The 23,913-nt window shown below is 40.2% G+C and overlaps 1 protein-coding gene across 6 annotated transcripts in view; it reads right to left on the bottom strand.

Moving 5' to 3' along the window:
• Positions 1 to 23,913, bottom strand: part of LOC149007408 (sodium/pyruvate cotransporter BASS2, chloroplastic-like) — a 119,517-nt gene that overhangs the window by 35,725 nt on the left and 59,879 nt on the right. Inside the window, exons 12-14 of one of the 6 annotated variants that reach the window (XM_089165718.1) lie at positions 21,475 to 21,564; positions 21,220 to 21,325; positions 7,065 to 10,199 (exon numbers count right to left, since the gene is read on the bottom strand). In XM_089165718.1, coding sequence (XP_089021844.1) covers positions 21,248 to 21,325; positions 21,475 to 21,564 — 168 coding nt within the window. In that variant the 3' untranslated portion in view covers positions 7,065 to 10,199; positions 21,220 to 21,247. The other 5 variants (XM_089165721.1, XM_089165717.1, XM_089165719.1 and 2 more) reach the window with 5 other exon arrangements.

Here is a 23,913-nt window from a genome sequence, read left to right as displayed (position 1 = left end):
AGATTCATATTTGCATCATATGTCTCATATCATATTGCATCATGCTATGCTGCGCATCATATGATTTATGTTATTATGGAATAACTTTCCTTGCTGAGTTCTTTCGAACTCACTCCTTTTTGCAACATACTTTGTTAGACTTTCCTGCAGGTACTACCACTGTTGACTGTGGCAGTCAACCCTCTGGAGGCCGAGTTGAAGACTTGTATCATACTGGTGGCGATGAACCTGTTGATAAAGACGAGTAGACCGAGATCGGGACTTGTTTGTAGCAGTTCAGTTTTATATTTGTGTGTTAGGGATGGGATGTCGCCTCATTCCCTTTTTAACCTTTTATTTGAATTGTCGGGACTATAGCTTAGTTGTTTCACTTGTTATTTGGTGAATCGGTTGTAACCTTTACTTTTAGTTGTTTCATCTTCTGCTAATATTATAGGACGGGTTTCCTCCCTCCATTTTACACTTGATTGTTTATACTAATGAAATCCTTTCCGCACTCTGATGTTATTTGTGAATCCTTCTGAGGTACTTTCTCGACTTTTATTATTGAATTATTTGGAAATAAGGAATTGTTCTTGCTTTTGATTATATTATTGTGCTAAGTGACTATGATCGTTCCTAAACTTGATCGGCGGGACAGTAATTCACTCCCCGGGTAATCCAGATAGGGTATCCCCTTGGTGGATTTAGGGCGGGATGTGACAATATCAGACCCAAATCGGAAGGGTATTGAGACCGAATGACCCGTGGCAGCAATGGGGATTTCACGGGCGCTTAAGATCGGTAACCAACCCGTGAGAGGACGGGAATCACATTGTGGGGGCCATTTATTGGAGGGTTGCATATGGCTAGACTTGGGCTCGTTGGTGCTCAAGAACAGTGAAATGATCCGTGAGGGGACATGAGAGCTTCCCGTTTACCATATGTGGATAACCAGTAGGGTTGATGAGTCCATAGTCCGGGACTATTAGGACTCTAGTGGAAAGGATACCGGAAAGGATCGCCCAGGGCAAAGAATGGAGGTATCTGGGCCTGAGTTGATGTAACTGAGTAGATGACTTGCATTGGGCTAGGCTTTACCCTGACATGCGCCGGTACTTATGCCAAATGGTTGTGAGAGAGAGTGTTGACTTAACCCCCTGCCATGGTTTGTCCTGAGGGATGTCAGACCCACTACCAACAGGAGCCGTATGCGTGACCTACCTAAAGAAGTACGGTGCTATGACTTAAAGCATGTTTGCCATAGAGACTAGCATACATAGAGTTTAGATGCATACATACATTATTTGTTTCATATTGCATTGCATCTTTTTATGGTTTGCTTTCATGTTATTTATGTTGATATGGATTAACTACCTTACTGAGTTTCTTCGAAAGTCATTCCTTTTGTACATTGTTTTGTTAGACTATTCTACAGGTACTGATTACTATGGCGAACAGTACGATGAAGCGCAAGCCGATGAAGCGTACTACACGCAAGGTGTTGGTAACAATCAAGATTACTCTGATGATCCCTCAGTTGATCAAGTTGCGTACTACGATTAAAGATAACGTGGAGGTGGAACGTCTCAAATGGATTGATGAAGTCCACTATTTTGAAGACGTCATCTATAGAATAGAAAACTCTTATGTTTAGTTATCTTTCTTAGTTCCTTTGATTTAGTTGTTATTTCTTTTAGACTTACATACTGCATTCCGTTGTATTTTGTGGAGTTTCCGCCTCTCTCTACTTCTTTTGATATCTTTGGATATCTGGTATCATTTTCCGCACTCTGATTATATTCTTGTTTTGAACCTTATTTATAATATTAAACCTTGATTATTTCCTGTTTATGATTATGTTATTGTATATGTGGGAGGATGATTTCCTCGATACTTGATCTTTGGGGCTGTGAATCACACTCTCAGGTATGCCAGTTAGGGTACTGGCTGGGAGGATGACATATTGTATCATGCTATGTTTCAGTTATCATGTTATTTATGTTGTTATGGAATAACTTGCCTTACTGAGTTCTCTTGAACTCACTCCTTTTGTACAAATATCTTTTGTTAGATTATCCTACAAGTATAGAAGACTATGAAGGCCAATATGAGGAAGTGCAAGCTGAAAAAGCGTACTACACGCAAGGTGTTGGTAGTTATGAAGATCTCGGTGATGATCCCTCGAGTGATCATGCTTCGTACCATGATTAGCCCTACCATGGAGTGGGAGCGTCCGAGCTTAATTTTTGAAGTCTATGTTTATGAAGACGTTCTTTATAAAGTAGAATAGATTCTAGCTTAGTTTGATTATTTCTTTCTTTCCTTTTGGAACCAGTTGTAATCTTCTTTTGACATTCAAACTACATTCCGTTGTATTCGTGGAGTGAGATTTCGCCTCACTCTACATTTTGATTATACTTATATATTGGTATCATTTCCACACTTTGATGTTATCTCGTTACTTTGCTTTGATCTATTAATTAATATTGATAACCTTGATTTAGTCTTGTTCTTGATTATATTAATGTGAATGTGGGATGTTGATTTCTTTGATACTAATCTTCGAGGCTGTGGATCACACACTCAGGTATGCCAGGTAAGGTACTGGCTGGGTGGATGTGACCCTTTTGAATTGGGTCTGATATAATAAGGACATCCTAGCCAAACACCGCTAGACAAGCCCTAGGTATGACAACCAATAATCCAAGAAAGCGTCAAAGGGCACCATAGGAAATGTCCCATACCATTCCCATTGATGTCCAAGGACAGAAATGTCAAAAGGACATTCTCCAATCCCAAATCATAACTACTCAATCACATTCCTAATTCAGTCATAACATACACAACTGATATTTCAACATATAGAAATATACATATAAACATGATCAATCGAATATGTATATGACAAGAATAAGTATTCATACATGATTCAAGTAATAAAGAAATACATGCACAATGTACTACTATACTTGAAGTACTTACAATAGTAACATCATACTAAGAAAATATAAGAACAATAGTAAATCTAAGAAATTCCCAAATTAGAAACTAAGATTCACGCAATCTATGTTAATATGGTAACAACTGTCCTTACCTTAATTAGATTTGAAGATATTCCGGAGGAACAAGAGATTAAGTCCAAAGTTAGCAAATAAACCCTAGACAAGCATAGATACATCATTAGGAAAAAGCCCTAGAAGATTGGAGGTCAACAGATCAATCGGACAAAGGAATCAATGCTATCCATGCCTAGTAGCCTGGCTGGTTGACTGATCCAATCGATCAGGTGAACATTACCCGTAGCCAAAAGCTGAATTCTGGTTCGAAATTTCAAGGGAATCTTAGGAACAGTAATCTAAGACTAACTAGCATAGATTAGACACAAGACAATGATCAAACCCATGACTTTCTATTCTGAAAACTTGACTTTCTAATTTGATCAAAAATATGGTCTTCAATGAAAACAACCATGGATGTAAAGAAAAATTAAGGCTTCAGTCAAGAGAATCATTAGCAATAGATCAGAGATGAATACTAACATGAATTCAGATCTAATATGCTAGAGAAATCAGTTTAGAAGATTGATCATTGCTTGATGAAGAAATCATATAATCATGGCTAAGTATCAAGTATGAAAATCATAGCATTAATGGAATGAATGGAGATTCATTCTCATCATAGGAAATTGTAGAAGAGGTGTTTGCAAGGTTGCAATACCTTCTTCATAATCACAGCAAGGAGATTAGATCGATACTAGAGTAAATCAAAGAGAAACATAGAGTTTACTAACCTTAAAGATGAACAAGAGAAGAGGAGCTTTAGATCTTGCAAGAGTTCTTCAAAAATAACAAGGAGAGGCTTTGTGAGAGGCTTTCCACGTTCACAAAAGGTTATAGCAGCAAGAGAGGCTAAGGAACACGAAGTCTACTTATATAGAATATAAAAAAACCCTAAATATAAGATATTCACAAATTTAATCAGCAGCTGGCAGCCTCGTTGGTCAACCAGGGCAGTTGACCAGGCTAGGACAGCAAGCCTTAGATAGGGAAATAAGGGCCTAAATCACTTCAAATTCAAGTGGTCTTCTCCCAACTCAACAATTGACTTACCAAGCACAGAGGAATGTCTTCAAACCATGTCCAAAAGTTCTTTAGGTCCATCAACTAATCTCTCCTTCAACAAGGTGTAGTTTCTTATCAAGCACTACCCAAGCTTCTAAGAAGAAATATAGTAGCATGTGTCCATGCATTGATTACCGGGAGTTGAACAAGTTGACCATAAATAATAGATATCCGCTACCCAGGATTGATGACCTCTTCAATCAGTTGAAAGGTGCAACCATGTTCTTGGAGATGGATTTGAGATCTGGATATCATCAGCTTAAGGTGAAGTCTAGTGACATTTTCAAGACAGCCTTCAGAACAATATATGGTCATTATGAGTTTAGAGTCATGCCCTTTGGTTTGACTAATGCTCCTGCTGTTTTTATGGATCTTATGAATCGAGTTTTTCATGATGTGCTTAAGAAATTTTTTATTTTCTTCATTGATGACATCTTGATTTACTCAAAGAATGAAGAAGAGCATATGAGACATCTTAGTTTCACCTTGCAAAGATTGAGAGAAAAGAAGCTTTATGCTAAGTTTAGCAAGTGTGACTTTTGGCTTTCAAGAGTAGTATTCCTAGGCCATGTGGTTTCAGCAGAAGGTATTCGTGTTAATCCCGAGAAAGTTAAAGCAGTTGTCAACTGGGACAGACCGAAGACCGTGACAGAAATAAGAAGTTTTCTAGGAATTGTTGGATACTAAAGGAGATTTATTGAGAACTTTTCTAGGTTGGCTGCTCCTATGACTAGGCTAACTAGAAAAGAAGAGAAGTTTGTTTGGACCAACGCTTGTGAGAAGAACTTCCAAGAGTTGAAGAATAGATTGACAAGTGCCCCTGTTTTGACTATACCTGATGACTCCGGTGGTTTGATAGTCTATACCAATGCGTCAAAGATTGGTTTGGGTTGCGTCTTAATGCAACATGGGAAAGTGGTAGCATATGCCTCTAGACAATTGAAAGAGTATGAGCAGAACTATCCCACTCATGATTTAGAGCTTGCCGCTGTTGTCTTCGCCTTGAAGATTTGGAGACATTATCTTTTTGGAGAAAAGATTGCTATTTTCGCAGATCATAAAAGTCTGAAGTACTTCTTTACCCAAAAGGAGTTAAATATGCGACAAAGAAGATGGTTGGAATTAGTATCTGATTATGATTGTGATATTCAATATCACCTTGGTAAGGCGAATGTGGTTGCTGATGCTCTTAGCAGGAAAAGTAAAAGAAAAGAGTTAGATTTAAATGCTTTGAGGAAACTGTTGTTGTGTTCAATTTTGGAACTTGGTCTAGAAATTATTCCAAAAGGATCTGATTTTGTTTTTTCTGCCATGACAGCAAGATCCACCCTTAGAGATAGAATTTTTGCTCTACAAGCCTCTAATCATGAATTGAAGGAGAAAATTGAGAAGATTTCTTTGAATCCTGAGTCGGATCTTGATTTCGGTATATCTATGGATGGTGCCTTGTTGTATAAAGGAAGACTTTGTGTGCCTGCTGTTGATGAGATTAAGAAAGAAATTTTGAAAGAAGCACACCAGTTAGTTTTTACAGTGCACCCAGGAAGTACTAAGATGTATAAGGATCTAAGAGAACATTTCTAGTGGATTGGTTTGAAGACCGATGTAGAAGACTTTGTGGCCAAGTGTGAAACTTGTCAGCGTGTTAAGGCCGTTCGTCAACTGTCATCTGGAGTTCTGCAACCCCTTCCTGTTCCTAACTGGAAGTGGGAAGATGTCACTATGGAGTTCATGACTAGCTTGACTTGGACAAGTAAAGGTAATGATACAGAATGGGTAATCACTGATAAGTTGACCAAATCAGCCCATTTTATTCATATGAAGATCACTCATATTATGGATAAGCTAGCTAGGCTTTATGTGGACAATGTGATTCCTCTGCACGGAGTGCCTATGAGTATTGTTTCTGACAGAGATCCTAGGTTCACCTCGAGGTTTTGGAATAGTTTGCAGAAAGCCTTGGGAACCCAGTTAAACTTGAGTATTGCTCATCATCCACAGACTGATGGACAATCTGAGCGGACAATTCAGATTTTGGAAGATATGCTTAGATCTTGCATTGTGGATATGGGTGGCAACCGGGATGAACACATCGCTTTGGTTGAATTTGCCTATAACAACAGTTATCAAGCAACTATAGGCATGGCTCCATTCAAGGCCTTGTATGGAAACACTTGTAGGACACCCGTGTATTGGACTGAGACTGGTGAAAGGAAAGTGTTAGGTCTAGAAATGATTGAAGCGACAAGTATAATGGTGGACATGATAAGAGAAAGGATCAAATCGACCCAGTCAAAACAGAAATCTTATGCGGATAAGAGAAAGACCGATTTGGAATTTCAAGTTGGGGAGAAGTTTTCTTGAAGGTGTCACCTATGAAAGGTGTGATGAGATTAAATGTTAAAGGAAAGCTTAGCCCTTAGTTGCATTCTGTTTGGCCTTACCTCCATCTCTTGCTGGAGTTCATAATGTGTTCTATATATCAATGCTTTGGCAATACATAGAGCATCCGGAACACATACTACAACGAGAACCTGAAGGACTTAGTGCTGATCTTTCATATAATGAAGAGTCAACCGAAATCCTAGACAAAAAGGACAAATAGTTGTGGAATCGGACCATTCTCTTGGAAAAGAATTGGTGGAAGAATCACACCCCCAAAGAAGCTTCTTGGGAGAAGGAAGAAGTGATGAAATAGAAGTTTCCCTGTCTTTTTGGAAACCCAGGTATGCTTCCAATTACAAGGATGAAATTTCTTTTAAGGGGGGGAGAATGTGAAATCTAGCCCAAACCCTAACCCGGAAACTCATTTGTTAGTAGGTCCGAAGACCCGAAGTGAAGGTAGAAGGCAATTGTGGGCCATCTCAGTAGAAGACATGATGTTTAACCCAAAACCCATGGAGATTGATGATGGAGTTCCCTACTTGGAAACCTTGTCGAATTGGAGAAGAAACTTGCATATTGGTGTTGAAGAGCTTGGTTGATGGACTTGAGGCCTAGTTGGACATGTTTTGGAAGGTCCCTCAATGCTAAGTAAGTCACTTGTTGAGTTGGGAGAAACCCCATTAAAAATTTTGAGGTTTGGAGCTTTAATTCTATATTTTGGGCTTGCTATTAGCCTGGGTTGATCACCTGGGTCGATCAGGCTGAGCTACCCAGCTGAGCGACCCACAGTGACAGGGGCTTATGAGTAAAATCTTGATTTTTAGGTTTTTGATGCTCTACTTAATAGAACTTCGTGATAATCAGCCCCACATTGTTTTAAAGCCTCTAGAGAATGTGGGAAGCCTCTGTTAAGCATTCACTTTGGAGTTGTGGAAGATCCTCTTCGAATCCTCAAAGCTTTTCGGCGATTCTTCTTCTTTAAGGTTGGTATTCACTTCTATCCACACTTCATCTTCTATTTCTTTTGGTTTCTTCTATTCTCTTGATTAGGAGGATGATCATAAGTCATTCCCATGACTGATCCTCCAATCTCTACTGTTCTAGAGTGGATCTCCATACACTCTATAACCTTATGAATCTCCACACGATGATTTCAAAGGGAAATCAAATGTGATCTTCATGATTGACTATCCCTTCTATGCTTTTGATTTCTAAAGCACGCTAGAATCATTCCCATGATTATTTCTATCTAAGATCTACTGTTCTTTTCTTTCTAGAGTGAATTCTGATTCTCATTCTCTCTAGCCTCTCCGTAGAATTTACGGATTGATTTCGGTCAAACCTAGCTTTTGATTAAATTAGAATTCTACTCTTTTGATCATTATTGATGCCTAATCTATACTAGATAGTCTTAGACTACTATTCTAAAGTTTCCCTTAAAATTTTCGAGTGTTTCGAGTCCCGAAAGTTGAGTTTCGAATAAAAAATTAGAGTTTCTGTCCGTACAAGACATTGGGGTCGATCAACCTGTGCGACCTAGCTGAGATGCCCACAGTGTCAGTAGCTGCAAGTTTGGTCTGTTTTGATCCGTTTCACTTCCGACCTTCGAGGATTTGTTCCTAATGCTTAAACTATGTTTGTTTTGGGTTTATTTGCTAACTTTGGACCTGTCCTCATTCTTTTCTCTGGAAATCTTTGAAGTTAATTAAGGTAAGGACGGTTGTTCCCTAATAACCTAAAATGCATGATTACTTGTATTTGATTCATATTGCATGACCATACTAATGTTCTTATGATTTTCTTATTATTATATTGTTGTTGTAAGTACTACAACTACAAGAGGACTTGCTCATGTAATTCAATTATTATTTTGATCATGTATGAATGGTTATTTTCCTATGTATTGATTCATCAGTTGTGTTTATGAATGATTAATTTGAAATGAAATTGCTTAAGTGTAATTGGGGAATGGGGAATGTCCTTTAGATATTTATGTCTCTAGACATCAGTGGAAGTGGTATGGGACACTTTCCTATGGTGCCCCTTGACTCTTTCCCTGATTATTGGTTGACATACCTAGGGCTTGTCTAGGAGTGTTTGGCTAGGATGGACCTGTTATATCAGACCTTATTCAGAAGGGTATTGAGACTGAATAACTCATGGCAGCAATGGGGATTTGTGGGTGCTCAAGACCGGTAACCAACCCATGAGAGGACATAAATCACATTGTGGGGGTCATTCATTGGAAGGGTTACAGTAGTAGACTTGGACTCATGGGCGCTCAAGACTGGTACCCAACCCGTGAGAGGACATGAATCACATTGTGGGGGCCATTCTTTGGTAGGGTTGCAATAGTAGACTTGGGCTCATAGGCGCTCAAGACCGGTAACCAACCCGTGAGAGGAAATGAGAGCTTCCCGTTTACTATTTGTGGATGACCAATAGGGTTGATGAGTCTGTAGTCTAAGTTGGTTGTAGCCATAGGATACGCTGACTCTAGTGGGAAAGATCCGAAAGGAGAGCGAGAGCAAGGAATGGAAGTATCTAACCCTGACTTGATATAACTAAGTAGAAGACTTGCATTCGGGTTAGTTTAACTTTGACATGCGCCAATACTCAAACCAATGGTGATGTGAGAGAGCAGTGGCCTAAAACCCAGCCATAAAATATCTAAGAGGGATGCAGGACTCAAGTACCACTAGAGAACCCAAGATACCGAGATGGTTGAGGGAGAGTGATTTCAGACCTACCTAGAGGAGTATGGTGCTATGACTTAAAGTATGTCTACCACTAGAGATCAGCATACATAGAGTTAGAATGATACTTGCATGTCTGTTTCATATCATATTGCATCCTTTATGTTTTGCTATCATGCTATATGTGTTATTGTTGAATAAACTGCCTTGCTGAGTTCTTTTGAACTCACTCCTTTTTGAAACAACTTTGTTAGATCTATCTACAGGTACAGATGACTATGAGGGCCAATACTATGAAGCCCAAGCAGATGACTCATATGGTACCCAAAGTACTTGCTACTACGACTGTGATGACTACCAGTGCGAAGCTGGAGCTTATCAGGATTAGTCCGACTCTAGTACTTGTGTGTCAATGATGGGACATTGAAGCTTTTACTTATGGATACATTATTTATAGATTTGAAGAGACATTAGTATAGATTCAGTTTACTTCCTTTCTTTCCATTTTTGGAATCGATTGTAATCTTAGTTTAGTTTTGAGCTACTTTTCCACTGCTGTTGTAGAGTGATTTTACGCTACACTCTACATTGATTTATTCTATTGGTATTATTTTCCGCACTCTGATTATATTATAAATTCTCTTTGAATCTTATCTTGATTATTCATTTATAATAGTTAAACATTGATTTAGTCTTGTTCTTGATTGTATTATTGTAAATGTGGGAGGTTGATTTCCTCGAACTGATCTTTGGGGCGATGGATCACACACTCGGGTATTGCCAAATAGGGTACTGGCTGGGTGGATGTCATATTTAACTATAGCACTAGTTTCTATTTCGAAGTCCAATGACGAACTAAGAGAGTCCTATCCCTATTAATCGGCACCATAAGAGCATTCCAGATAGCTACACGAACTATCATGCGCTGCATAGTCAACTTCCATGGGTGCCTCAAGTACACCTTTTGTGTCATAATCCTTTGAGGCCGATGTTCCATCAAAACCTGCAAAACAATCTGAAAAGAGATTTAATGAGGGATGAGTTCCATAGAACTTAATGACGCAAAAAACTACATATTTCCATATATATAAAACATGAGAGAATGGACGATGATAAAATGCTACACAAGGCAATGCAACAATGAACCTATAACTCTAATCATGCAAGTCTATGACCAAGTAGACAAGCATTAAGGTATGCCACCAGCCTCCTCTAGGTCGTCTCACACAAACCCTGATGGCTCTGACCAAACTAGGCATCATAATTGAGGTATAGGGATATCAGTTTATTCATCAACCATGGTTGGAGATTAGGGCCACACACTCTCACCATGACCATTACTATGAGAACTAGCGCTTGTGAGGGAAATACCTAGCCCAGTGCAAGGTCATCTACTTAGCCACATCATTCTAGGTTCAGATACATTTTCTATAGCACCATCCAACTTGGTCCAAGATCCTTTACCTATCTAGGGTTGACCTATCCTACGGCTCCAAGAAACTTGGACTATGCCTCACCATAACCCTATTAATCATCCTCTCATGGGTGTGCTACAAGTCTTGAACACCCACAAGCCCAACCCTACCATATGCAACCCTACCAATGAATGGCCCCCATGGTATGTCTGTGTCCCCTCATGGGTTGATTATTAGTCTCGGGCACCCATCAACCTAATAGCGCTATTACGAGTCACTCGGCCTCAATACCCACGCCGATAGGGTAACAACATGATGGGGGTTTACCTAATCAATGCAAGTAGTTACCCTAAATATGCATTATGAACTATGTGGCCATTATAAGGTTCTGAGGGTAATGCTTAAGCCACAACCCCAGACAAGTCCATGCAATCATATAGTTATCAGACACTCAAACCATAACACAACATGAATTAGCAATTAAAGATAAAACATGATTCTAGATAATTTCATATACATCTAACCATAAATGAAACATGTTGAAACAACATGTTGCACATCATGGACATTCAATAATATGCATAAATATAACCTTTCCAAAGAATACCCAAGGATGGCTTAACATGTCTCAAAATACCCTAGATAATTCATGGTTCGAGTTAGAAATAGATTAGAGAATCATCAATCAAAACCTAGGTCCAAAACCTAGATAGCAAGAGGGGGTAGCTTGGGGTGGTTGATTTCCCAGGCGACCCTACCTATTCACCCCACCTATTCTGACTAGCCTCAAAATAAGGGTAGTTGTCTGAACATGAAGGGGGTGATCGCCTGGGTTGACCCCCTAGGCGACCCCCATCAAATGTGCGAATAGCAACCTAAGGAGGTCTCCATAGGCTTCGTTGTCTCTCTTCCGATGAATTCCAGAACACCCAAGAGTTCTCAAAACCTTCCCTTGACATGGTTTAACACCATAAAAAACCCTAGATCTCAAATCTAATGACAAATTTAACAAGTCACATATTAGGTTTTCTCAGAGATCTTCTTGTGAAGGAAAATTCAGCACTTAGAGTGATTGGAGAATCACTCATGTCGCCAATTAGGGTTAGGGTTTCCTTGATCAAATGGATCTTCCCTCATTGTTTTTATTCATCAAAAATATCAAAAGAGAATAATTGAGAAGTAAGGAGAAAAAACTTACCTTCAAATTCGTGGAACAAATCATGAATCACTATTCAGATTGGATATGCGACTTCCTTTTTCTCCAAAATGATTTCTTTGACACGTATTGGTGCTCTCTATTGACAGCATTAAAATAATACTTTTAGGAAAAAAATGGCATTAAGTAGGGATATAAAAACCAAAAAAGCCCTTTTTATCACCCTAGGCGACACCACCGAGTCGACCCTACCCTTAGAACTCCATAGGGAGGGGTCTCTCAGAGTGGTTTCCCCGTGGCTTTTTCACACCATGTTGCATACCTTACCAAAAGGTTTACCTGAACTTGAGGACCTTCCAAATTTGTCATCCGTGAGCTCTTGATCCATCTTTCTTGTCCATCTGTGTTTGAGCTAGGTCTCCTTCCAAAATTTAGTAAAATGCCCAATTCTTCATCATCACCATCCATATCCATTGGCTGTAATTCCGATCCAATGGTCTCTACTTGAATGGTCCACAATTGTCCAGATTATCAGACTTGCAAGTAGGGTTTTGGGTTAGGATCCAAGGGATTTCACATCCTCCCCACTATAAAATATCTCATCCACAAAATTGAAGCATACCCTAGTTTTCAAAAGAGGTAAGGATATTTTGCTTCCATTTCATCTTCCTTCTCCCAAGATGCTTCCACGGTGGTGTGATTCTTTCATCGGATCTTAGCTAAGAGTATGCTCCAGTTCCGCAATTATTTATCCTCGCGATCCAATGTTTCTGTTGGCTCTTCTTCATAGGTGAGATCCAACCAATGATGATGGTAAGGCTAATTGGTATGCAACTGATCCATCCTTTTTGATAATCTCAAATGGTTAGGATTCCCTATCATGTTGCCACCTTCTAGACATGGGTATTGAGGCCAAGTAACCCGTGATAGCGGTGTTGGAGTTTTTGGTCGTCCAATGGCTAGGTGGTGGGGAAATACATTCATACCACATGTCATTCATGGTAGGGTTGCACATGGTTGAGGTTGGACTCATGGGTGCCCAATAGCCTATGGGTGAGGGAACATGGAAGCGTCCGCCCCATTATATGTCAATGACTAACCATAAGGTTACGGATGTGTAATTCGAGTTGGTTGGTGCCATAGGAAAGGGAATTGAACCTAGAAATGATATGATTAAGTAGATGACATTTGCATTGGGCTAGGAATTCTCTTGAATGTGCCAGTTTTCATAGCAATGGTCGTGGTGACAGAGTGTGACCCTATACCCCAGCCACTGTGGTTAATTGGACTGATATCCTTATATCTTGATCATGATGCTCAGTTTGGTCGGTGCTGTTGGTGTCTATGTGAGACTTCTTATAGGAGGTTGGTGGCTATCTTAATGCATGTCTACCTAGATAAAGATTGGCTAGTTAGATATTTAGAAGCATTCCCTTAGTACATTGCCGTACTTGTTTATGATTGTATGCATGGTTATGTGAGCTTGTTGATCTCACTAAGTTCGTTGGAGCTCATCCGTTGTGGAAACATTTTTCTTTAGATTGTTCTACAGGTTATGAAGTGCAAGCATTATAGGAGTATTTGGTGCTGTTAGAGACATTCAAGTTACCAGTTGTGGAAGATTATGAGGCTCACGATATCTCATGTGCATATCTGGAGTGCTCACCAGGGGGGTTTTAATTAATAAATTAATAAAATAAAAAAATTTTTAATTTTATTTGGTGGGGGGGGGGGTGGGGGTGTGGTGGTGGAAAAGAAGAAGAAGAGGTTTTGTTGGGGGGGGGGTGGGAGGGGTGATTAACCCACTGGCGGGGGGGGGGAGGGGGGGGATGCAATTAGTTTGGTGGGGGGGGGGGTTTGGATGGGGGTATGTGCGGGGGGGAGAGGTGAATGAGAAAGAGTATGAGGGTGTTTGGCCATAAGAATTACGTCCTCTAAAGTTCTTTTTTTTTTTTTTTTTTTTTTTTTTAAACCCACGGGGGGGCAAATGCAAAATGCTATTTTTTTTTTATTGAAAATGACTTGGACCAAACCTTAGAAAGTCCAAATGAAGACCATGCTAAAACCGTTTAAGGAATTGAAACCTGACTGTCCTAGTATTAAACATCCTAGTTTTTGTGACGGTTAAGTTAATGGAACTGTTCTGGGATCAATCTTTTTGGCAGCAATTAGACATCATCTAATTTGACACTGTCGGGTTAAAAGGTCACCTGTTAACAAGTAAAGCAAGTTGCTTGGGCACACTAAGACAAAGGCCTTAAATGCTAACACACAGCTTCACTTTGAAAAGCATGGCTGCAATTCTATTAGAATGGTTAGTGATATGTAAGGACTATTATAAGCTTATGTATAATGGGGCTGAAAAGACCACACATAACTTTAGTAGACTTATTCTGCAATAACTCCTCATAATTTCCCTATCACCCCAACTGCTTTCTTTTCCTAAATATTTTTGAGATTTTAAAAAGTAACAACTTAACAAAATTTAGTAACAGATTGGAATAACTTGTCCAATGAAACTCCAACTTTCCTGTGCCTTTGCTTCCCATAGACAAAATGGGTTAACCAGTGTTTAAAGGGCTTTGTTTTAGGGTGTTGGAGCAATGTAATCTAACAAGTATAAAACTTATATTTATACAACGAAGAGCATCATAAAAGGGATTTATACCAGATTCCTCTATAAATATAAATGATATGCAAATTATAGTTATCAATTGACATAAACTTTCCTAGCCACATACAATAACCATATAAATAGAAAGTCTAGTCTTGACAGATCAAGTTAGTGGGTGATCATCTAGCTAGGAAGGCCCAGTCTATCACTTCATGACTCTGTGGACGTTTGTTTTTTTGCCTTGACTTTGCCGCTTGAAAAAATTTCCTTTCTGCGAAAAACGACAAAAAGATAAAAATGTCTAGTCTTATACCTAGCCAAGACCAGTTTTAGAACAATTTTTTTACCTTTATAAGGATGTCTGTTTTTCTCTAGGGAGTTTGTTAATCAAGTGCCTCCAATAATAGTATACAAACATAAGACATGGAAAGACAGGGAGTTTGGTAGTTATTACTTCTTTTCCCATTGGTTTTGTATCTTTTTATTCAAAGAAACTATATATTTCCTGGAATTGGGTGGTGGATGTGAGTGTTCATGAAACTAATACGTTTTGGATTTTCAGCTGTTGTACTTGAGATAGACTAGGGATTTGAAAGAGGCAAGAAAGAAACTGCGTTGGATTATCTAGCATTTGGATTCGCAAGGTTTGGATTTTGAAAGAGGAACTCAGGGGGTTTAGATGATCATTAAGAAAGTTCAGTGGTTGGCTAGGAATATGAGTTTTGGATTGTAGATACCTACTTCAGCAACTGAGGTTGACTGAGGTTTGTCCATGCCAGCTTATCTACACCTTGACTACATCCTACATCCTAAGGGGATAATCTTTTACGCGTAAGATAAATATAAGGCAGGACCTTGCCCCTAGGCCTGAGGGGATTCGTGTATAATGTTACTCTACCCTTTATACGTGAGAAGTTAGCGGAAATAACAAAGATAGTTTTGCAAGGAATTGCATGGTTTAGGATCCATGAAGTTGGTTTTATTCGAACTGCTACATTCTCTGTTTCTTCACTTCTTTTTCACTTTCCGACTTCAGATTTTATTGTTCTTCTTAAGCCCATAAAATGAACCAGAAGACTCGTGTTTGAAACATGTCCCTTTGTTTGAAGAAAAGGTTGCAGGTTGGGGAAGAGAAAATGGGTGAAGGGGAAATTCATTTCTATTAAGAGCTAAACAATAAACATACAAGAACATTGTTGCAGAGCAACAGTAAAAAGTTTCAGAAGGAAGAAGAAGAAGACAGAGAGAAGAATTGAGAAAGCTTAAGGAAAATACTTCATTGCCTTTCTATCGTACGCTCATACATTTATATTACTGAGTATAGAAGAAGCTACTAGAGTCGAATATACTCGAGTTGGTTATATCAAAACAGAATTTGTTATAACCGATCACATGGCATAGTCTTTCAAAAAGGTGGGTTGTTTGGTTACACGATAGCTTCGGCGTGGAGGAGCCCTTGGTGGATTGGTTGCTGACGTAGCTGCTGGTGTGGCATCCCTTATAGGTTGTATCATATCATTCCTTTCCCCATCAGATGATACCTTGTCCTCAAGGTTAAATTGGGGAAAACAGCTTCCAAAGACGTTGAAGTCTATCCAAGTTGCGTCTTCAAGTGGGAAACCCATCCATTGAATGAGAAGCTGACGTATGGTACTGCCGTGACGCAGAATTTGTCGTTCTTGAAGAACTGCAGCTGGAGTTAAATCATGTGGTGGAAGTGCAGGAGGAGCTGAAGGCGGTGGAGGAAGACCGACACAGGGTTTGAGCACAGATGCGTGAAAAACAGGATGGATTTGAGAATCGAGTGGAAGATCCAGGCGATAGGCGACCTTACCCACTCGTTCTGTAACCTGAAAGGGGCCATAGTAACGCTTGCCCAACTTTTGATTCAAATGGCGGACGACTGTTTGCTGGCGATAAGGACGAAGGCGAACATAGAGCCAGTCGCCGACAGCAAATTCTAAATCCTGACGCCGTTTATTGGCCTACAATTTCATACGGTCTTGAGCCTTCGACAGATTGTGCTTGAGATCAAGTAGAAGCTGGTCGCGGGTCTGCAATTCATCATCGACCGTGGCGTTTAACGAGGAGCGAGGCAGATAACGAACCACAGATGGAGGTTCGCGGCCGTAAAGTGCTTGAAACGGAGTGGTTTGTATTGCAGAGTGGTAAGCAGTATTGTAAGAATACTCGGCCCAGATTAAAAATTTCGCCTAGCGATGAGGATATTCGGAGACAAAGCAACGGAGATACATCTCCAAGGTCCGGTTGACTACTTGAGTCTGGCCATCGGTCTGTGGATGGTAGGCAGTGCTGAGGGAGAGGGTGGTGCCATGGAGTCGATGCAATTCCTTCCAGAAATTACTGAGAAACAGAGGATCTCGATCACTTACAATAGATCGGGGAATTCCATGGTGCCGAACAACCTCTGATAGGAATGTTTCAGCAATGATGTAGCTGGTAAAGCCAGTGGCGAGTGGGCTGAAATGTGCGGACTTTGTTAAACGATCTACCACCACCATGATCGCTGTCTTGCCACATGACGTTGGCAACCCTATAATGAAATCCATGGAAATTTCCTCCCAAACCCTTTCTGGAACTGGCAGTGGTTGGAGGAGTCCGGTTGGGCATGTTGGGGGAGTTTTATGTTGTTGACACACTTGACAACGAGCCACAAATTATCATGTATCCTTGGCCATTCCTGACCACCAGACATTTGCTGAGAGCCTCTTTAATGTGCGAACATAACCAGCATGACCTCCGACCGGTGAAGCATGATTATCATGGAGAAATTGCTGGCATAGGGAAGAATTGGAAGGTAAGACCAACCTATTGTTCCGTAGTAAAAACCCATGTCGAAAAATAAATTCAGAAGCAGTATTGTCGCCTTTGTGCAGGTGTTGGATAATTTGTTGAAGTTCGACAGAGGCCTCTGTCTCCACTCTGAGCTGCTGTAACAAGTCTGCTTTGGAAGTTACTGTGAACAGAGCATGGAGAGCAGTTGCGGGACACCTAGAGAGTGCATCTGCACCTTGGTTCTCTCGGCCAGGACGGTACTGAATGTCAAAATCAAAGCCGAGCAGCTTAGTTAACCAAAAATGTTGTTCAGGTGTTTGAATAATTTGAGCATTCAATTCCTTTAAGCTTCGCTGGTCAGTGCGGATGATGAATCGATTTCCTAAGAGATATTGCCGCCATTTTGCTACCGTTTGTGTTATAGCATACATTTCGCGAGCATAAGTTAAGGCAACCTGCATTCTGGGTGACAATTTGTGGCTGTAGAAGGATATAGGCCGCCCCTATTGAGAAAGAATGGCGCCAATTCCAGAGCCAGAGGCATCTGTTTCAAGCATGAATGGGTCGTGAAAATTTGGTAATGCTAATACAGGTGCCGTTACCAGTTTAGATTGTAAGGTGCGGAAAGCCTCAGCTGCTACAGAAGACCAGTGATAATCGGCCTTGCGCAGAAGATTGGTTAATGGTGCTGCCAAGTTTGCATAACCTTGAATAAATCTGCGATAATAACCTGTTAAGCCTAAGAACCCGCGTACCTCCTTGATATTTTTCGGAACTGGCCAAGACATGATTGCCTCAATTTTCTGCGGATCCACAGCAAGACCCTTGTGAGAGATGATATGCCCAAGGTATTCGACCTCTTCGGTGCCAAACACGCACTTGCTCAACTTGGCAAATAGCTGGTTCTGTTTGAGAATTCCAAGTGCAATTTGAAGATGACGGAGGTGATCTGTCCAACTGGTACTGTAAATGAGCAAGTCATCAAAGAAAATGAGAATAAATTGTCGGAGATAAGGCCGGAATAGATGATTCATGGTGGCCTGAAATGTTGACGGAGCGTTGGTGAGTCCGAAGGGCATCACAAGAAATTCATAGTGTCCTTCGTGTGTGCGAAAGGCTGTTTTCTCAACATCGGTAGTGGCGACTCGAATTTGATGATAGCCAGACCGTAAGTCTAGTTTAGAAAAGAATATAGACCCATGAAGTTCATCAAAGAGTTCATCTGCTGTGGGGATTGGAAATCGATCTCTGATGGTTACTGCGTTTAGTGCTCTGTAATCCACGCAGAAACGCCAAGTGCCGTCGCGTTTCTTGACGAGAAGAACGGGTGAAGAGTAAGGACTTATACTGGGGCGGATGATACCTGTGCTCAACATCGCCGTCACCTGTTTCTCAATTTCACTTTTCTGGAAGTGAGGGTACCTGTAGGGCTTTACGTTAACAGGGTTAACTCCAGGTTGAAGATGAATGTGGTGTTTGTGGGCCCAAACCGGTGGCAGCTCCAGTGGTTCTTGAAATATTTCAGAATATTGATCCAGTAAGAGTTGAAGCTCTTGGCGTGAGTCATGTGTGGGCTGAGTTGCACCATGATCCAATTCAAGTTTGTATAGAACGTCATACTCATGGGCTGCAATAAGCTTTCTTAGCCCATGAAATTGCAATTGCATTGGTACCTCTTCTGTAGCCCCTGTCAACACCACCCTTTGATCAGCATGCTGAAAATGCATCGTCATGTGTTGATAGTCAAAAGTAATGGGTCCTCGCTCAGCCATCCATTGTACCCCTAAAATGAGATCAGCGCCATAAATGGGTAACACATGAGCTTCAAGAATTGAGGAATAACCCTGGAGAGTAAGATTGATATTGCGAATTATTCCTTCCCCTAACATGCGGTTCCCATCTCCCACCACCACAGAGATGTTGTGAGAAACCTCGATCGTCAGATTTAGGTTGCGGGCTATTTCACTTCGGATGAAGTTATGTGTGCTTCCACCGTCAACAAGAACTTGAACGGAGCGTCCCAAAACCGTGCCTGTCATCCGTAATGTGGTTGGAGAATTGACTCCCATCATGGAGAATAATTCCTGCATCTCTTCTGGTTCCGCTACATAAACGGGATCGGAAGACACCACAGTGGTTTCCTCTGGTTCATCCCCTTCTTCAAATTCTAATAAGTAGAGTTGCCGTGTTTTGTAGCGATGTCCCGGAGTAAAAGGATCCTCACAGTTGTAACAAAGTCTCTTCTCCCTTCGGACTTGCATCTCTGTTGGTGTGAGTCTTTTGATCGGCAGAGCGCTACTGGTAGATGGAAGTGCTTTGTTAAACCCCGGTGGAGTTGGTAACAGCGGTGGTTTTGCATAAATCGGAAGTACCCGCGAGTAGTTCCTTCTTCCTTCCAGCAACTTATGCTCATACAACCGAGCGAGTCCCACCGTTTCTGCCATATCTGCAGGTCTAGCTGCCATAACTTCATGTTGAATATCAGTTTTAAGGCCTGAGACAAAACAACTTACCAAGAAATCGGTGGGAAGTCCCTTGATCTGATTCGCCAAGGCTTCATAACGAGATTGCTATTCTGCTACTGTTGTGATCTAAGTGAGTTTGGCTAATGTAGCCGAGGATCGTCGAATGGAGTTAGACCAAACCTTCGAACGATAGCTAATTTGAATGCCTCCCATGATAAGATAATACCGGACTTATACATCCACTGGTACGACTGTATTGCTTCTCCATCCATATGGAAGGAAGAACTTCGTAATCGTTGGTCATCAGGTGTGAGGTGATAATCGAAAAATTGCTCTGCCTTGAACGTCCAGCCAGTGAGATCTGTGCCATTGAAGAGGGGAAAATTCAGTCAGATTGTTCGAGTTTGAATCGATCCAGTCGCCGGTGTTGATGGGATCTCTGAAGAAGATCCAAATCGATTCTGAGATACAGGCGTGGATGGTGACCGTAGTGCTTGTTCAATCCTTCCGTCGATTGCTGTTAACCGCAAGACTACTTCAGAGAGTGTCATTCTCTGTTCAGTAAGAGTCTCATGTTGGGCATTCATCACTGCTTGCAATGCTGCTAGTTTCTCTTCGTGTTCTGCTATTGTAGCACTAACATGTTTCATAGTTTCATCGATTTGCCCCATTCTCGTTCTCTCCGTCATCGATCCGGCAGGTCGGACCAATGTTGCAAAGCAACAGTAAAAAGTTTCAGAAGGAAGAAGAAGAAGACAGAGAGAAGAATTGAGAAAGCTTAAGGAAAATACTTCATTGCCTTTCTATCGTACGCTCATACATTTATATTACTGAGTATAGAAGAAGCTACTAGAGTCGAATATACTCGAGTTGGCTATATCAAAACAGAATTTGTTATAACCGATCACATGGCATAGTCTTTCAAAAAGGTGGGTTGTTTGGTTACACGATAGCTTCGGCGTGGAGGAGCCCTTGGTGGATTGGTTGCTGATGTAGCTGCTGGTGTGGCATCCCTTATAGGTTGTATCGTATCAAACATAGGGGTAATTTTAGGATTATAAAATTTTGTAATCATTAACAGAAAATACTAACAGAATGTGCTATTATACAATTTCAAGTGATATTTGGAGATGGCTATGCCAATTTGGTACAGTTTTGCGGTGCCTATGCCTTTTGCCATATAATTTGGGGTGTCCCCAAAATCTCCCCTCATAACACCCCTCCCTCCACCCCACCCCCCCCCCAAAAAAAAAGGGACAAATTGAATTTCTTGTCTAGCTGCATTGCATACGCTATCACTTCCCGTGTCTATCTCTTTCCTCCTACGGAAAATATAGTAACTTGATTTAGTAGAAATTGGACTAAGCCAAATTGTAACAATAGAATCTACAAACATAAAAGAGTTTCATCAGAAATTTTTCTTATTTTTTTCTTTATATTTTCCAAGTCCTGAACAGATGAATTCTCCCACTAATTAGTCTAGATTATCATTCTCGCAAAAAATGCAAACCTGAAACAGTTCTCCACAGGAAAATAAGTTGAGCTATCACTAGTGTCTAAAAGCATTCATCAAGAAATCAAATAAGTACCCTATATGAAGGCAGAAGGCAAGTGACTTTATTCCTTGAAATCATCCTTATCATCAGCTGGAACTGGCTTGTTCCTCCAAAATACAGCAAGAGCACTCCCACCAAGCTGTAAACACCATCCCAAAGTGGAAGGGAGAATTTGATTTTAACTCTTTAGTAAAGTGCAAACCAGAAAAGAAGTAATAAAGAAATTTCGGGGGGGGGGGGGGTTGAACAATCTTGATCATGAATTTCAAAAGTAAGCAAAAACCCTACCGCCATGCAAACAACACTGACAGCAGAAGGCACAGCAACAAGGGGATTTGTGAAGTGTTTCTGGGCAAGTAAAAATCCAAGTGCAGAGCTCTGCATGAATAAGGGGAAACAAAAATTAGCTCTGGAAAACTGTAAATTTAGAAGTTTAATTTCAGTATGAACAATTGCACACAATCAATAGGCCTGTCTATTAGCATTATTTAATTGATAAGGATGACCCTAGGCATAATGATTTAGTTTTTGAAAAAGACTACGAAAACATGTTCTACTAAAAACGAAAGCTTTAGATAGCCAACAATAGTTCTAGGCCAGGATCAATTTAAGCTGTCAAGAATTATGGAAATACACACTTCCCCGAGCAAAAATACACACTTTTCATCCACCCTGGTACCCAACTAATCACTCATCCATAATTTATTATCAAAAGTTTGGTGTACAAAATACATAGATAGCAGAACAATAACTATATAAGTATAAAGATGTAACAGCATGCAAGGTATGATATGACATTAAGGCAAACTAGCAAACCAATATGCTCACACGCCATTTGATTTTAGGCTTATGCTTATATTTATTTTTTCTCTCTTTTTTTTTTTTTTTTTGGGGGGGGGGGGGGGAGGATAACAGGCTTATTAATGAGACAATATCCTTTTGAAACAAATTATGGACTCCCCAACCATACAGTCTAGGAAGAAGGCGCATCTAGGCATATCAATGTCAGGAGGTAGTTGATAACGTCTAATAATTCAACTGAACTCAAAGCTCAGCCTCATCCTGACTAAATGGGGATGACTATGGATTTTCTTTCTGTTAGAATATTGTTTATTGCATACATTGTTTAGGTGACCTGAAATGTGTGTTAAGTGAAAAAAAAGAAATACTAGACTTCAGTTTGATCTTCCCTAATATCAAGACATCAAGTGCTAACAAGCAAATAAAAACTGAATGAGTCACTGAGCAAGGAGCATCAAGAGAACAGTTCCAAGCAAAATGAAGACCAAAGAATAGAGGAGATCACCGAAAAACTCATGTGAAGATAAATCCAAGCATCAATGGAATTCAAGAGGAGAAGAGTAGATTAGATTTCAAATATTAGGATTTAAATTTAAATAATCTTGTAATCCTAAGTATGTAAGATTCTCAATATTAAATCGGCTCCAAAGATTAATAGTTAAAGAAAATCAAAGAGTTGGACAAAGGTAGAAGCTCCACCAAAGTGGGACTTGACTTAACTTCTAAACCACAGAAAATGTTAGAATATATTTTAGGCATGTCAAACAGGAATAGAATATTTAGGATATGCTGAGGATGAAAGGTCGAATCACCTGTCTGGAGAAATGTCAAAAAACCGAATTATTTCAAGGTATTCCCGCATCAAAGAGAAGAGTTAGTGATGAGCAGTCAAGAAGAGACCCATGGGTTGTCAGAAGTTGAGGATAGAAGTTAGCTGGGAACCTAGTGGTTGTAAACAAGAATGAAGAACGGTTCTTCATGCTTATTTACTCCAGTTGAAGCCATGCTTGTGTGAGGAGATGCAAGAGAGGGAAGAAAAAAGGAGGCTCAAAATTCATTGTGGGTAAGTTCTTAATTGTATTCTTACCTCTTTCAAGTTGTAAATAGAGCAGACAGAAGATGCATGTGAAAACATGTCTAAATTAGACATTAATTTGCACTCTCACAGTCCCCCTTTTTATAGTCACTGACGCAATAAAAAATGGGTGCTTCACAAAGGGGTTAGTGCTCCAGTAGTGGGTGGTGCCTAAATTGGGGGCCAGTGCTTCCAAATTGTAGTATACTTTAACTTGAGGTAGCATATGGGTTGTACCTGAAGCTACCAGTGCACCATGGATGGTGTGCTGCTGAAACAGGTAAGCCTTGTTTTTGGGGAAACGTGTGCCATTGTGATTGTTTTGTTCTGTGACTGAGCGTATATGATGCAGCCTTAGACTGATTTGGCTCAGATAAAAAACAATGCTGCCAGGAAACTTAGAAAAAGAACCAAATCGATAAGGATTAGGATAAATTTGGGTTTTGAAGGCAAGACAGAGGGGTAACTTGGTTTGAGTGCCTATCTGCTGGGGGAATTTCAGTCCAACTTTGGGCTAAAACTGATAGTAGGAAGTGTAATTTCTGGTTTAGGAATTTCAGTCCAACTTTGGGCTAAAACTGATAGTAGGAAGTGTAATTTCTGGTTTAGGAATTTCAGTCCAACTTTGGGCTAAAACTGATAGTAGGAAGTGTAATTTCTGGTTTAGTATATGGTGAATCCTAGTGTTCTGTATCACTTTTTTTAAGGATTAGAGTTTACCCCAAAAAAATAACTATGTAAAGCTTAGAGTTTAGGTCTCTAGTTAGGATTGAGCGTGGGGGAGATGGATAGGAAGATGATCGAGGGCCAAATCACAGGATCATTCAATTTGAAATTAGGAGTAAATTAGG

Source organism: Hakea prostrata, chromosome 8, assembly GCF_041222555.1.
Source record: "Hakea prostrata isolate BN-2017 chromosome 8, UWA_Hpros_2, whole genome shotgun sequence".
NCBI lineage: Eukaryota > Viridiplantae > Streptophyta > Magnoliopsida > Proteales > Proteaceae > Hakea > Hakea prostrata.
This window is presented reverse-complemented; position numbering and strand designations above follow the sequence as displayed.